The sequence below is a fragment of the Haliaeetus leucocephalus genome, unplaced genomic scaffold, assembly GCF_000737465.1.
Source record: "Haliaeetus leucocephalus isolate CR32 unplaced genomic scaffold, Haliaeetus_leucocephalus-4.0 Scaffold656, whole genome shotgun sequence".
Lineage (NCBI taxonomy): Eukaryota > Metazoa > Chordata > Aves > Accipitriformes > Accipitridae > Haliaeetus > Haliaeetus leucocephalus.
In genome coordinates, this window is record NW_010973092.1 from 3409962 (window position 1) to 3426425 (window position 16464).

The 16464-nt window shown below is 40.7% G+C and overlaps 1 protein-coding gene and 1 long non-coding RNA gene across 2 annotated transcripts; one reads left to right on the plus strand and one right to left on the minus strand.

The window, feature by feature from the left end:
• The first annotated feature begins 305 nt into the window (after window positions 1-305).
• LOC104838851 lies at window positions 306-9582 on the plus strand. The gene is made up of 3 exons (XR_775111.1): window positions 306-726; window positions 8360-8581; window positions 9125-9582. It is a non-coding gene; the product is annotated as an uncharacterized LOC104838851 (long non-coding RNA).
• PPP2CA (protein phosphatase 2, catalytic subunit, alpha isozyme) lies at window positions 9371-13639 on the minus strand. The gene is made up of 6 exons (XM_010578846.1): window positions 13390-13639; window positions 12706-12879; window positions 12425-12514; window positions 11810-11971; window positions 10907-11025; window positions 9371-10125 (listed from the first exon to the last, which is right to left on the minus strand). The coding sequence occupies exons 1-6, from the start codon at window positions 13504-13506 to the stop codon at window positions 10053-10055; spliced, it is 735 nt and encodes a 244-aa protein (XP_010577148.1). The 5' UTR covers window positions 13507-13639; the 3' UTR covers window positions 9371-10052.
• Window positions 13640-16464: the final 2825 nt, after the last annotated feature.

Consider the following 16464-nt stretch of genomic DNA (forward strand, 5'->3'; position numbering starts at 1 on the left):
TGTAAGCAGACTGGTACCTGCAACAGCATTGCACTGCAGAGCACGAGTACAGTGTAAGTCACGGCTTTCCCTTTCTTTGGGGTCCCAGAGGGTCCCAGGCTGTGCACCACACACCTTATTGAACAAATGACAGTCATACCCACTAGAAAATACCTTCTAACAAAAAGACTTTTCCTGAGATTGAGCAATTCTAAGTTCAGAAGGCTGCTTTGCTCATTTCAGAGTCCACAGTGCAGGACAGTACCATAGCGACAGAAGTATCAAGTCTTCTTTAGTTCCTTAGTTTTCTACCTGAGTGACATAAGCAGTGAGACTGCAAATATTAGAAGTATTTAGTATACTAAATAGTCTGTTGGTTAGGGCTGACTCTCTGGAGAGATGGAAGACTCAAATACAGATTCTCAGCCAGGAAGAACCTCTTAGAACTCAGATGACAGTAAGACTATTCTACATCAGGTCGTATCACTTAAATAGGTTTCTGTACGAATTCCAGAGGACTGTTGGAGACAACTGCCTAACTTGGGAATCTTGTTTCACAGGCTTTAGGATGCTGAGCAGCTTGTTGGTTACAGCACACACTTGAAGATGACTCTGAGCAACATGATCTGACTTTGAAGATGGTTCTAAATTCAGAGTGTGGTCTAGAGGACCTCAGCACTCCTGTCCAGCCTGAATCACTGTGTGCTTCTGGAACATGCGCTTCAGTGAACTCTTCGTAACAGCTGGGTAAGCATCCAAAGATGTCAGGTGATGCTTATACAGCAGACTTTGATGCTAACGGAGGTTTCTCAAAGTTCCTGGTATTAGTCACCAGATAAGCTGTTTGTTCACCATTCATTAGGACCTAATTATCGTATTTTATATATATAAAAAACATGTAGATGTGCGAAGCCTCCAAACTATGCCTAATGTGACCTTTTGATTGTACCATCATCACATTTACCTCTTTCCTCCTCAGTCACTCCATCTCGTACTCCAATGCTGAGAACCACATTCACTGCACTAAAAAAGAAACACCACTGCCTTCATTTTCCTCACATGTGCTTTTTTTATTTTATATTAAAAGTCCTTGGTTTAGAGGATCAGATGATGACAGAAGGTGGTCTGTGGAAAACATATCTGCAAATCCTAAATCCCCTTTCCCGATGTTGCCAAAGACCAAGGTTTCTGATCTGGCTTGTGATCAGTGAGCACAAGCTCTCAGACTGCAAATTAGGCTCAGCAGAGGGGGGAGGGGGGTGGGGTTTGCTCTCTACACAAGTCTAATAACATCTAGGAACAGGCAGAAAGCTAAGTTCCATGCTTAATTATGGTCTGTGTATGAATTTAATTTAAAATGATACTATTGATGAGCTTTATACTTGATACAGCTGTCTACAGCTTTCTAAAGGAGATAATTCAGTCCACGATGGACTTTGAATTTAGCTGTTGAATTAGAAGTCTGGGGAAGTTAAAACAACAAAAACACCCCACACCCAAAAAAAGCAGCAGACGGCTGTCACAGATAGACTCTAATCACACAACGGCCACCTCCCACTGTGCCCTACATATCATACAATGAACCTCCCCAGCTAGTCCAGATGCTTTCTGTTATCTGTGGTGAAAAAGCAGCTGCTGCAGCGTCGATAGCCAAAGTCCTGCGAGTAAGTCAGTATTAATAACACAAAAGACCCATACTTCACTAAAGCTGCAAGGCAAAGACCAAGATTTTTCAAAAAATGGGTGGCCCAATTTCAATTGTTACGCACATAGGTAATCATTGCAATGCAAATAATCCTAAACCTAAGGATTGCTACCCTGAGCCATAAAGATAACGGCACCATGTATGAGCCACAGATAAATTACAATTAAGGGCCTTTTACCACTGAGAACCCAGAGGAGGAAGGGGGAAGCTGAACACTAAAGCAAATACCTGAAAAGATTGGAGCAACCAAGATCAGCGCAAGCTTGATTTAACGCTTACCAGATCCAGAAGAGCTCTGACCTACATACTTGCAGCATCTCTGGGCTGCGGGCAAAGCCAGTGGAGCAGCGACGCAGCCGCAGGGGGAAGGGGATTTGAACACGCTGAACATTAGAGAGCAGCCTCCCGGACACAGCACTGCATCTGCTCCACAACCTTGGATTCTCTTCCTATTTCTGTCAGGCAAAACTTACTGTGCCCCCCACCCCTCAAAATACCTCACATTCTCCACTTTTACAGAGAAACTGGTTGTTTGGGTTTTTTCTGCCAGTGGCAATTTAGAGACTACAGAGATAACACACTGATTATTTTTCAATACCACAAGCGTGACGTGGGAGTGCCAAAGCCTAATGAGAACCAGGCTTGAAAGAGCTCAGCTTTGCTCCATCGACAAGTTGGGAAACTTCACAAAACTCAGCCTGGAGTCCCTGAACCGCAGGGATGGGCGGCCAGCAAGGGCTGGACTCGAGGGTCTCGAGAGCACAGCTGTTCTAGCAGAGAGAGACAGGTATGGTTTGCTGGAAAATTAGGTGTGACCATCCAGTCTGAACAGGAACATCCCCCCTATGTGCAGGGGAGGATGAGACTTGCTGCAAAAATCCGCCTGTTTTCAGGAATCCAAAAGATGAACAACATTTTTTAAAACAAGTAGCTGCATCAACAAGTTAAAAAAAAAAAATTGAACTGACTGGTTCAGTGTAAAACCAGAAAACATCAGAATTATTCACATGAGATGGATGGTAGAAAGACATTGCTGAGCTCAAAGGCCTGTGCCACTGTTGTTTAAAGCAATCTTGCAACAGCACAGCAGCAGAAGAGGAAAATTTGTTCTCAATACAACTCTGGAAAAAGGTAATTATTGCATTTCCACTTCATCAAAACTCGTATTACAGGAGCATCCTTGAGAAGGTGTCGCTTTTCATCCAAGCTGTAGCCCAGCAACGCAAGAGAGTGGGTGGCAGAGCCCACTGGTTGGATGAGAGTCCAATTAACACCGATAGACTGACAAAACTCAATTCCCAAATCCTGTCAAGCAGACACCAACTGTTTTTTCTTTATCAGCTTCTGTTTCTTCCTCTAACAACAGTCATATTTCCCTTACATAACTACAGGGATTCAAGAGAGTTTAGAAGACTAAAGATGGGGGGGGGGAGATTAAAAATAGAAACACACCTACCTCAAGCGCATTATGCGGCATCTACTTCCTAACCTCATCCTCACCTCACCTCCACGTACTTAACAGACCAATTTTTGTACTGGTTGTGCCCTAGCATCCTTTGAAGCCATTTGGACTGCTCCGAAGGAGCCAAGCTTGGGTCCTGTGGTTGCTGCAGCTGCGTTCACACTGAAGAAGATGCTGCCGGGTGAGAGTCACCCACCTCCAGCCTGTTGAGGCTGCCAAATTACAGAGAGCGTGTACCTGAGCCTTACCGACAGCCAAATGGCTCCACAACCCTGCCAGTTCACAGCACGCCAGTCACGGCACACCGGTCACTGCCCTGCCGGTCATGGCGCTCCGGTCACGGTCCTGCTGGTCACAGTCCCAGGGGTCACGGTCCTGAGGGCTCACATCATACCAGTCACGGTCCTGCTGGTCACGGTCCCGGCGGGGACACGCGGGACGCAGCCACGCGGTGGCGCCGGGGCTCCCTCCGAGGGACGGGAGGCGGTGGGGAGCGGTCAGCAAGGCTCATCCCCAAATCGGTGCACTCGTCTGTACTCTGTGCGCTGAGTGAAAGAGTAGACTTGCTTTAAACAGCCTAAAGAGCGGCTTTCAGTGGCAAGGGATAAAATCCTGAATATCCTTCATAACCAAGCGTGCGAGTAAGTGAACTGGGCTGGCTCTAAAGGGTTGCGTGGCACCAGTCTTCAAACTTGGAGCTGTTCACAGTCCAAAAAACAGATTCTGGACTGGTTCTGATGCCACAGACGGTAAAGAACAGTTGCTTTGAGGTTTCAAAGTCAATGGGAATAAATACTGTTTGTTTCAGAAGTCAGGCTAATTCGAACCATTTTTAAAGAGATTGCAGGGAAAAAGGGACAGTCCAGTAACATTTTGAGATGGCTGAGCTAAAGCTAGATAAACTCACGACCAGACACAACACAGAACCCATCACCAGCCTTTCTTTGAGAGGGGGAAGAAAGGAGAACAGGCTCCCAGGGAGCCACGGCACCCCCTCTCCTGGGCAGGGGTCCCTGCTTCAGCAGCGGCGAGCTGCGTTCCTCTTCCCCGAGGACAAACGTGGCGCTGGAAAAGGAGCGAAGCTGCCTGCAAAGTGGGTCAAGCGTGGAATGAGCACCGTAGGATCCTCTCAGACAAGGCTCCTCCAGGGCCCCCCCTTTTTCTTTAGAAAACAAGGAGGCAGAAGAGAGCAGCAGTGACTAGCCACTCTCGCACTGACGGCTACCATAAAGAAGGGGCTTTCACAACAGGTTTTATGGTTAGGCAGGGTGGTGGTGGGTGTTTTTTCAAACTGCCAGAAAAATAAAGGCAGTTGGGAGCCAGGGTAAAAGCCTTTCAGCCCAATTGATCACACAGTTATCAGTTTAAACAGTACATTCCCCTTTGACAGTTCAGCACTTTTGTTTTCAAAAGCATGATCCAGAAAACAGTTTATATATTTAATGAAAATTTTTAAAAAAGCCAAAACCACACCCCTCCAAAGAAACCAGTTGTGTTTGGGGGAAATCTGATGAGGAAGATGAATGCAGAAGTCAACAAGAAAACCAAATAGCAAAGGTTTAGTTTGATTTATACAGCCCTATGCAATGATACAAGCATCTGCAAACCAGACAGTCTTCTCATCAGAAGCACCTGCCTGCAAGTTTTCATCCAGGATACTCATCTAATCGTGCTGCTCCTCTTCCATCACCAGTCCCAGGGCAGCGTAAGGTGGCATGATGCAGCCATTGGCAAGGTCAGGAAATATGAACGAATACTGGTTTGAAGCTATTGGAACATCCCCCCCCCCCCCCCTTTTTTTTTTTTTTTTTTTTGCTGATGTTTTGCAAACTACAACCAAAGTCTTGACAGCTTCACAGCAGTTTGATGAACGAGCTAACGGGATAACCACCAATCCCAAGTCTTGCGTACCGTAACCGAGTTAAGATGCTGTTTTAAACACAGAAATGTCATCTGGAAAGGACCTCACCCTCCCCCCTGAAGCAGCACTAGCCCCAGTGCCAGCTCAGCTGTGGCTTTCCCTAGCCCTGTCCTGAAAACTTCCAAGACTAGCTATTCTGCAGCCTTACCAGTTAACCTGTTCCAGTGCTACAGTGCCCTCCTATTCTAAAAGCTGTTATGTCCAACCTGGTTTTATATGTTGGCTAATTATGTATATACAGTATTTAGGTACTATTAGTGCTTAATGTTTTATACACCAGCAGCAATCAGTTTAAATCTTCATCCAAAAGCAGTTCTGTTCACCGTAGAGCAATTAAGAGATCAGGAGCTGTAGTTCAACCCATCTTCAAGAATAAAGCTTTTAAGCCACAGCACAGGTTTTCAAAGGCTGAAACATGCAGCACTGCTTAATTTAAAACCAAAAGTGATGCTTCAGCCTTTTTTTCCTGTATATATGCCAAAGAACTCTGGTCCCTTGCTCAATAGAGCAGCTTGCCTTTATTCTCATCCAGAAGGAGTAGAGCCAAATGAATTAGAGCACTGAAATAACTTCTTTAAAAACCACAGTATGATGACTCATGAACTGCTTACTCTGCAGGGCTTTTTTAGTGTATTCACGAGTACTGAAAGATTTCTACAGTCCAGTGTAATTTTTTACTTAACACTTTACCTGTTTCCAACTTTCTCCTGGAACTTGCAGGGAACTAATACTCCACGTAGCGATTGCTGTAGTGCACAGAAGGCACCCTACACATTCTACAGGACTTCAAAAACCATTGCTTGCCAACATTTTGCTCCAAAATCTAAGCTCATATAAACCATGCATATGGTTGCAAAAACCACGGAATACTAAAAAGCCATTTCTCTTGGTAAAACTTTGCTTTAACCTATGCAAAAACCCCTAAAACAGATCTTGAGTTTCCACGAGCACTCAGCATAGAGACAAAACAAGAAACAATTAGAGTAAGTAATAAATGAGTGTGTGACAGGTGCATAAGGAAGTGGTGAGAGTGGAGCCACACCTTCAATTAATTGAATTTGGAGCAGCATTTAACTTTAAATTCAAAATTGTGCTTTGATCACACTTAGCTCTTCTTACAGACCACTTTTCCTAAATGAACAAGCACTTTTATCCTTCAGCCCCCTCCTGCTCCTTAGGTCACAGCTCCTCAGACAGCAGGAACTGCACTCCAGTATTGCCGCAGAAATGAAGGGGTGAGAGGGGAAAAAACAGAGGAATGTGTTTACCAAACTATGAAAAAAGGCCCAAAATAAACCTGGCACTTGCGTAACAGTTTTGGGTTTGTATTATACATGAGGAAATCCTTTGCCTTTAAGATTCAGGCTGAATTTCTAAATTGCCAGAGCAAAGACTTTGTCTCAGGCTCTTAACGCACAATTACTTTATGAAAATGACTTTCAGCGTTTAAATTTACCACTATAAAAAAGTGAAATGTGGAAGCATGGATTGGCAGGTATCAGCAACTCTCAGAAATCTTTTCTCTACTAACATTTCCAGATGGACTTCTGATACTAACCAGGCAGATGAAATGTCAAAAGCTTTCATCAGCAGTATGTCCACTCACCACCTTCTTCCCCAAGACAGAATTTATTCCATTATCATCCAGACACACGGGGAAGAACAAGATAACTAGCTCTGTCTCTCTTCACTTGCCCGTGTGTCAAGTATCCTTCTGGGCTATTATCAGAAGTTCTAAAATAGGTAATGCTGCCCAAGCATTTGAAGCAGGGATACTGAACATGTATGCAAATGTCAGCAGCTGGAAACAATCTGACACGAGCACAAGCCGACAAATACATGCACTGGCTTACCTTGGAGAAAACATCCACCTACACATGCAGCACTCCTTGTCAGTCACCAGCAGAGCTGGGGCTGCTGCAGCACCCAGCCCCGTTCCCCAGGGTGCTGCAGAAGAGGTGCACCAGCGCAGCTCTGCCATCGGGGATGGCCAGCCAGGAGGCCATTGGCAGAGAGTGGGCCGTGGGAGGAGAGGAGAGAGCAATACACGGGAACTGGCAGAAGGCATAGAAAGAGTGTGAAGGGGAAAAAACCTGGCAAATCTATACACTTCAAATCGGTCTCATTTTTCCTTTCAAAACCAAAAGTTACTGAATATTTCCTTGGGTAGGAGTGCAATTTTGCCTCTTGTTTTTGACTTAATGACCCCTTAGTTCAGAAGGACAGGCCTCCACAAAGGAATGGTGCCGACTTCAGTCTGATATACAAATTCAGAGAAATGGCCAAATGATAGGACATCATTAAGTGCGACTTAAGTAAAACACAATACGGAAAGCTCAAAACCCTCCCCCATCTGTCCAACAACAGATTCTACTGATGCTACCCAAATTCTGAGAAACAGAAGAAAAAAGGGGAAGTTTTTAGAGCAGTTTGTAGAAAAGTGTCGAGTTTCATTCACGACTGCCTTCTGACAAGTTAAACCCCACTGTCAGCCCTCCTCACTGAACACTGGGTTTAACTATCCTGCTTAAAAAAATACTGAACTACCACACTGTGGGATTTCCAGCTACTCCTAGTTCACGTTTCATGGAATTCACCAGTCTGTGTATTGAAGGAGGAAACATCAACACTGATCTCCAGCGGAAGTACAAATCCGAGTTATGCTCAGCATCATCACAGTCTGAAGTGAAGGAAGTTTTGCTCAGGTGAACTAATCAATCAGCTACCACTAAATCAGACAGTAATTATTTATATTTGAAGTTTTCTTCTCTTGAATCTTTCAAACATGCCTTTAGCTGGTTAATACTGCTGGTGGCCAATCTCCATCAGAGTAACAATTTTTTGTTCACAAAGTGATTAGTCTCAATGCAATCTTCAAACAGGCAGTCACAGTGCAGTTACGGGGGAAAAATACAAAAACTGGAGTGACTTTTAACATCTTCCATTGACTTTTTACTAACAACTGCTTGCATTTGTATACAGAAACTGAACAAATGGACTGACTGCTCCCCCCCAGAGCAGGAGATGAGTCACACCAATTAAAGTAACAGGGAAAACAGAAAATAGGGCAAAGTCATTACTCTTGAAGGAATGGTGTCAATTAATTAAGACACAAAGTTCTGTCTACAAAAACATTTACAGAGAATGGCAAGTGAAAGGAATTTAAAGTGAACTACTCTCTACAGCAAAGGATTTTGGTTTTTTAATAGTGATCAAAGCAAAAGTTCCTGATACACTAAAAAAAGACACTTCAGATGCACTTATTTTTAGTATGCACTTCTTCCTGTAACAGATCAAACTGCAGAAGACTGAGCGCTCTCCAGAAACCATTTGGAACCCAACCTACGGGACAAGTCTGAATTTTTGGTGAAGAAAAAAGCAACCACTCAAGCCTTTCAGAAAAGGGATGAAGTAATGCTTGGTGAAATGCAGCACCTTCTTTGCTAGTTAGAGAATTAAGCGGTCCTCCAGCAGAAAAGCAAGACTAGGCCTTTCCCTAGAACTAGGCCTCCAGGTAAGTTGGACATTTGCAAAATCCCTGTACTCTCCCTTAGAAGCAAGCAGTGTTAAAAAAAAAATCCTCTATAGTGTTACAGAATCTACATTGTGCTCAAGGAATTTAAAGTCTCTTAAACAATATGAAAATTAAGAACCCTCTATTAAAACAAGACCCAGGTGTGTCTTTTTAAGATATGCCCAGTAAGTTTCAAGCACAAGCCTTAAGAAGGCATAAAATTTAAATTTGTTTTGAACAAAATAATCAAATCAGGATTCAAATTCTGAAACAAATTAGTAGAAAGGAAATATTTTAACAGAAGTTAACATAAAACACATACCACCATTTTCAGAATGGAAGTTTGGGCAATACACGTAGTACTAAATTTCAAGTTATTTCCTTTAATATTTAGAAAACTGGTTTTATTCTTAGTTTTTCAGAAAATGATTTTAAGTATTAGCACCTACATTGTAAATTACTCAAACTTAGATTTACACTTGAAAAAAAGCCACACTCAATCAATTAAGTGATCCTATATTCTTCCATTTTCAAATATTTCAGTAGAGCACCGAGAGGGAAAGAGAGCAACATGTCAGTAATAAGCAAGCTCTGTTCTCAGCTGCATGATGACATATGACCAGGCACCTCCCTGGGACAGAATTCAAAAGGTCAGTTTTCCAGCACACTCCAATCACCTCAGTTTTAGTTATTTAAGGTGGAAATTTCTATGCAAGTTTATAAAACCCATCCAGCTACATGTTACTTTATTAAACCACAGTTGACCTGAGATGCAATTAGGATTTGACATTTTTCCATACTTAGTTCACAAGTTTATTATGAAAAACACTGCAGCTCTGTCCTGCAGTAACATTGTTTTACAGAAAAAAACAGTTCTGTTCAAAGTAATTCACTATCCTTGGACAATTACAAGGGACAATATGGTAGGGCAAAGAGTGGAAAAGGGAACCGAGTGCAGACAAAAAAAAAAAATCAATACAATTAAATTAAACAGTATTCCCTGAAAATAAAACAAACAAACAGTTTCAGAACAAATATGAGGCCTTGGTACTTATTTTAAAAATGTTCTTTAAGCTTCAATGATTGTTTGCTGCTACCCTTATCTACAGTCATGCTGAATAAAGCTATAGCTAAATGGAAAGTTAAATGTATTCACGAGGTGTTAATGTCTACATCTTATTATTTGCAGTCTCTCAGAGAAAGCAAAAGTAACTACAAATAGCGCTATGCCAGAAACTGGTTTCTTGACCAACAATGTTGCTTCAGCATGCAATGAACTGGTTCATTCTAAAGTGGTCACAGTTGTTGACGACAAGAGGCTTTGTATTTGAATATGGCACGTCTTTTGGTCCATGTGAAAACAAGTTTGAATGTTAAATATTTTCTGACACTTTGGAGTTACTGTTGCTCTTCCCATTTTCTTTAGGTCAACATATGGTTCATGGCAATACTGTACAGGTCTAAAATCTCTTTACAGGAAGTAGTCTGGGGTGCGACGAGTAACATGCGGTTCACCTCTACGTGGTGCTGGATCAAACTGCAAACTGAAAAGCGTAGATATTAATGAAACCGCAAGAGTTCAGTTTACATGCAGGTATGTTTTATATTTGATTTACAGTAGCAGTGGTCTTTAACACAGGTAAGTCTTTTCAAGTTTTTTCAACTGATTAAAGTCTTCCAGAACAACTGTTCAACTTCTTCTACTCCTTCTATTAGTATGTATTTATCACCCCCATATTTTACACCCCTCTTATGATTACTACGAAGGACTGGAGAGAAATGAATCTTAGCTTTTAAGACTCAAACTGGTCAAACATTAGTATATATTTAGAAAGTTAAAGTCTCCAGTAATTGTCAAAGGGGGCAGTTTACACAATGCTTTTGCCTCATTTACTAGTAAAGTTGCTGCTGAGGTAGTTAATTAGAAACCTCATTAAAAAAGCTGACATCCTAACATCTGAAGAATTCAAAGATTCTGAAAGACTCTTGCCCTCAACTGACAGGAGGGCATTACCTCAGATGTGACAGAGTACTCCTATTCTCAAATCGCATACCTCTATAGTATTTCATTGAACTCCAGTTATACCAAACAAAAAGGAGTCATCTGACTTTAATCTGACAGACAAGATGTCAACAATGACTGTTACAGATATGTGACCCCAAGACTTATGATGCGACTAATCCAACAATTCCACACTCACTTTAACTCCCAAGAGTGTATAGGGGAAAAAAACCATACCTTAACACAATAATTAAGTGGTATCTTGCTACAGCAACTATCTTAAAATCATGGGCAATGTAATTCTCATTTTTAAAGATACTTACAAGGAGTATTTTAGAGTATCATCAAGTTCCATAATTGCAGCCTGGTTGCCACAACGGTAACAATAGTTTGGAGCACTGAAAATTGTTACTACGTTCCGATCATGGCACCAGTTGTACCCCTGGGGAGGGAAAAATAAAAACAATTATGACCTCCAAGTTCATTTGTTGTACCCCATATAACCATCTGACTAATAACTGAATTTTTAATGCACAAAACCCAAAGTGGCATTTGTAGTGTCATTTTAAATAAGATTAAGGCTATATCTTTGTCTTCTTGAGAGAAAAGAAAGTAAAAAGGAATTTTGGCTTTCATATGTTGCTTCTTACTAGTAAGCGTGAGCTAAGCATATTTTAAAAAAACTGCAAGAGTTCTCCATTGTGTTAGCGTTAAAAATTAAAACGGCAATTCTGAAGTACACAATCTATTCTGAATCTTCAGCACTGATCAGCAAAACCAGAATCCAGACACACATTTAAAAATCGTAACTGCCAAGGATAACTAGAGACTAAGAACAAAAACACACATCCAAGGTAAAACAGAAAAATACCTATTTTTTCAAGGCACACCTTTGTGTGCATTTTCTTATCGAGGGACTCAGCATTTATGTTTAAGAATCATTTTATCTACACAGAAATGCAATACCACATCTACTGCTGAAGTCTGTTTTGGGATGTTACTGTAAATTTTCAGGGAAAAAAAGCCAAAATAAAGGTTACTCCACTGTCAAATTGAGAAACTCCTTTAGTAGCACATGAACACTGTCAAAATAGAGTTTCTGGAAGACTCTCAGCTTGATCATCAGTTGTCAAAGCAGTATATGCGCATCCCTGACACACAGAGTATGGTATTAATGGCCAAACTATGCAATCAACAGTTTTAAACACACAGACTATCCCACTTACCTCCATTACCAACTGATGAGCTCTTGAAACCAACGTAAGGCCATTAGCATGGTTAAAGGTTTCTGAAATATCCTGTCCAAATGTATAACCTGCACCTCGAGGAGAGATGCCCCAGCCACCACGATCATCTGGATCTGACCATAGCAAGTCACACATTGGACCCTGTAAGAGATGTAGAAGATGTTTCAGAACCTAAGTGCACAAAACCAAAACCAAACAAAACCACAAAAAGCCTGCGCACACACACCATCCCTGCACAGCTTGTTGCAGCATCTCTTTAAGACTTAAAAAAAAAATGCCTACCAACTACAACAGCTCATGCAGTTAACACTTGAAATACTACCAAGAAGTTAGCCTGAATGAAGAATTTTCACAGAAGTAGTTCTCACCTCTGAGATCATTAGGTCATACCTGTTGAGATTCGAGTCACACTAAAATATGTTTGTTTCTTCAGGCAAGAACACACCCCTTACTTTCCCTTCAAAAAACTAGAACAGGAAGACAGGCACTTTCATATTGCTCAGTTGCTCTGAATTTAATTTTTGGCCTGTGTACTCAAATACCCAATATATGCTGAATCATGAATCCCACAAGTTGAGAATTATTTTTCAGTACCTCATGGGGAACTTCCTGCAAGCGATCAAGTGCTCTGATGTGATCCAGTGTATCTATTGATGGAGAGAGGCCACCATGTAGACAGAAAATCTGGAAGAGTTAGATACATGAAGTTTATCTCATTCATTTACACTAATTATATCAGTGCAATTATAATTGTTTAGTATAAATGACTAGGAGAAAATCTGCAAGAGATTCCTTTAAAGCTGAGAGCTGATAGAATACAGTGCTAATAGCTCCCTTTACAACTAGTAACATTTAACTTGTCAATATCAACATACCTGGCCATCAACCAAGGCAGTTAGAGGCAGGTAATCAAAAAGGTCTGTAAAGTATTTCCAAACATTTGCATTTCCGTATTTTCTTAAACATTCATCATAGAAACCATATACTTGTGTGATTTGCCTGCTTTCATGGTTCCCTCGAAGAATTGTGATACGTTCACGGTAACGGACCTAAACATAACAGTTTATTTTAGAGACATCAAAATACGCCTGTCTTCCCAAAACACAGAATTTGCACCCCTCACCACCCGTCATATAATAAAGCAATGAAAACCAAGCCCTTTAAGATGAAGATTCAATTATAACATTTGAGAAAAGAACGGCTAATTCATTCAAATCTTCAGCTGGCAAATACTTTTGAAATTAATTACAAATTTTATTCATTGTGACTAGTGGACTTCACTATACCTGTGCATTAAGCTGATCTCTCCAAGCAAATTCTTAAATATTGCTACTTAGGCAAGTAAAAAATAAATACAGCACTAATTTTAGAAAAAGTTCAGGCTTGCATCTGAACATCAATTTTATTTCAGAAGTATCTCAGAAAACTAAGACAGCCGACATTTCAGTTTTTGTACCAATAATACCAATGTAGTGCAAATCATAATAGATATTAAGTGTAGTCAGGATAGTAATTACATATGTTTTATACAGAATTGTACAGCTGAGAAGAAAAGTTACCTTAAGAGCTACAAGCAATGTGACTGTTTCAACTGAATAATAGCCTCTGTCAACATAGTCCCCCATAAACAAATAGTTTGTGTCCGGTGATTTGCCTCCAATTCTGAAAAGTTCCATGAGGTCGTGAAATTGTCCATGGACATCTCCACAGACTGTGACTGGACATCGCACTTCTTGTACATTAGATTCTTTTGTCAAAATTTCTTTAGCCTATAAAACAAAAAACACATAAATTGTGAATTTGTCTATGAACAGTCATTTTATTCAAAATATGCTCTACCACTTCCAGCTCTTGACAAGCTGCTCTCTTTATGAAATCTTGTCCCTTCCTTGTCTGAAGCGCTTGAGAGAAGAGTTTATCTTTACTTAAAATAAGATTTTGCTTTATGCAACCCTGTATTAGTAGCAGAAATTTGGTATGGTGTTTTTTTCCCCTCCTTGAGGAGGGTATTTCAGAATTAATTTCCGGCATAAGAAAAACTTCAGACTTTCTACAAAAATGGTTCTGTGAAGCATAAAACAATGATCATCACTGCTGGAACTGAATAAGTTCCTAAGTATTTGAGAAAATTAAATCTAAAAAAATCACACCAATGTCTTATCTCCAACCCTCCAAAAGCTTGAACTCAGACATGGCCAAAACCAAGACTCTCCCTCGAGGAGGTAAGCACAACCGTATCAGCTAGCAAAAGCTCCCAAGGAGTTCTACACTTCTGACGTCTTGCTTCAGAAGACCGTTTGCCACCCATCTACACATACGTCTTTGAACGCAAAGGCAGAGAGTCCTACATGAAGCAGAAGCAAGAACATATCTAACATCCAGTGGCATCAGCAAAAACAGCAAGTTGTGTCTTTATAAACCAAAGCAGGAAAACAACTTTGTCAACACCATTTTTCCCACAAAATTGTGTACATAAAAGTTGCAGACAAAGGCAATTTGTATGAAGAAGCACAAGCTAAATATAGCATCAGAAAGGTAATTTTGAAATAACACAAGAATTCCTTAGTCGTACCATCACACTGCCAGTTGTTACACTTTGTTCTCAGAGCAGTCACCAAACACATGCCACAATAATTTTCTAAATCAAGAGAGTATTATAAATATAAATAGTAACAAGTTCACAAGTTAACTAACTACAAAGATTTCCATGCCTTTCAACCACCAATGTTCCTATTCAAAAAGGATCCCTTTTTTACCTCATTACCAGAATGACAAGAGAATATGTAAAAACTATATTCTATTTCATAACCCAAGGTGTCTATAAGACTTGCAGAAATGGCACCAAATACTACCTATGCACAGGCTACACTGAATCCAAAATATTCTGAAGCATACACCAGTTTGAGAGACAGATGGAAGAGCAACACCACATTCATTTTAGGGTCACTTTTCTTAACTTTCTCAAACCTAACCTGACAACTAAAGCAGCATGCTCATTTTTGGGGGGGTTCTGCTAAGCAAAGAAGTATTCTCAGACACTGGAAAAAATTCATCATAATCTGAAAGAGTATTAGATTTTAAAAGGTTAGGAAAGAAACATTTCAAGTTAAAATCTAAACACTATATTAAATGCTGGGTATTCACGTGAGCCAAGCTATTAAGAAACATGCTGCTGTGTCCAAGTTTCCACCTTATTCATGAAGCCACTAGCTGGACAGTGACTGATACTCCCACTCCCACCCCCAAAAGTGGTCTCGCTGTTCCTGCACATTGTCCAGGCTACCCACCACGGTCACCACTTCAAACAAGAAAAGTGCCAGCAACACGTAGTATAACGATGGAGAATCATGAAATTCAACATTTCATTCAACACTAGAAAGAAATGCAAAAATGCAATTGTGGTTAAGAACCCTGCACAACACAGAGCTTTAGATATTACAGCGTGAGCAACAGAGTTAAATCACTCTGCAGACATATTTACATCAAAAGTCAATCTCATATGACAGTTTCCACTCATGCCGTGCCTAGTACTAAAGATAGGTCATTGCTGGCTTGTGGTAGACGCTAAAAGTGTAGATTTATTTTAAGATAGCCTGACTTAAGTTCATTTTAATGCAGTGACACTCACCGGATGTTTTGAAGGTATTTTAACAGCCTTAGCCTCTTCTAATACGCTATTACAATCAGAAGCATTAGCCATCTTAATTCTCCTTTTGACAGAGAATGTTACAGATGCTTATAGCACTTCAATATAAAAACCCTACTCTTTAATTAGAATGCTTTCTACCACTGTATTTTCTTAACGCACTAGAAGCATTGCACAAAGAATGCAGCATTCATTTTTCATCAAAGGTATGCAGCGTTTATGCTGATGGAGATTAAAATGGCATAGTTCTCAGCAACAGAGTTGCTGCTTCCTCAGTTTCTGAAATATTAAATCACTCAGATATGCATACAACCAAACACGTAGGTAAGTCAGACAGCTACTCTGATGGAAAAAGACTGTTCCAGGTCAACTTTCAAAACAACAATCTCTATTTAAATCCTGCAGTGGAGGAATGCTGGTGCAGGGATTTTGGTATTTCCATGTTCCAAAACAAGTCTCATGAAATACTGTGTTATGAACTGCTTAGTCCATTTACAGTCTTATCACATCCCATAGCATTAACAGTGGCATATACTGAACTGCTTAAGCAGCATACTTGCCTCTACAAAAGAGCTTCAGCAGAGCTGAAAGTGGAAAAAATAACACCCTGAAAACAAGCCACCAACAAGTGGTCCATAAACCATACCCCAAATTTCCATATTAAATCAATTCCTATAAAAGGGTAAAGCAATAAATGTTTTAATATACTGTAGCATAACAAAAACACAAGTCGGTAAGACAACAGTACATGTAATATTACAATTTCACAGTTCAAGTTTCACAAAGGTAAGCTATTGCTGAAGTATCTGTGACCCTGACTTTGTAGTGGACCACACACCATCCTGTGCAACCTCATCTGATTCTACTCCCTCTTTCTTGATCCTTTCCCCGAGATCCACGATGATGCTACTTGCTCAGCCATATCAAACAACTCCCTCCCTGTCTATCCCTGTCCATCCCCCCCCCCCCCCCCCCCCCCCAACCAGCC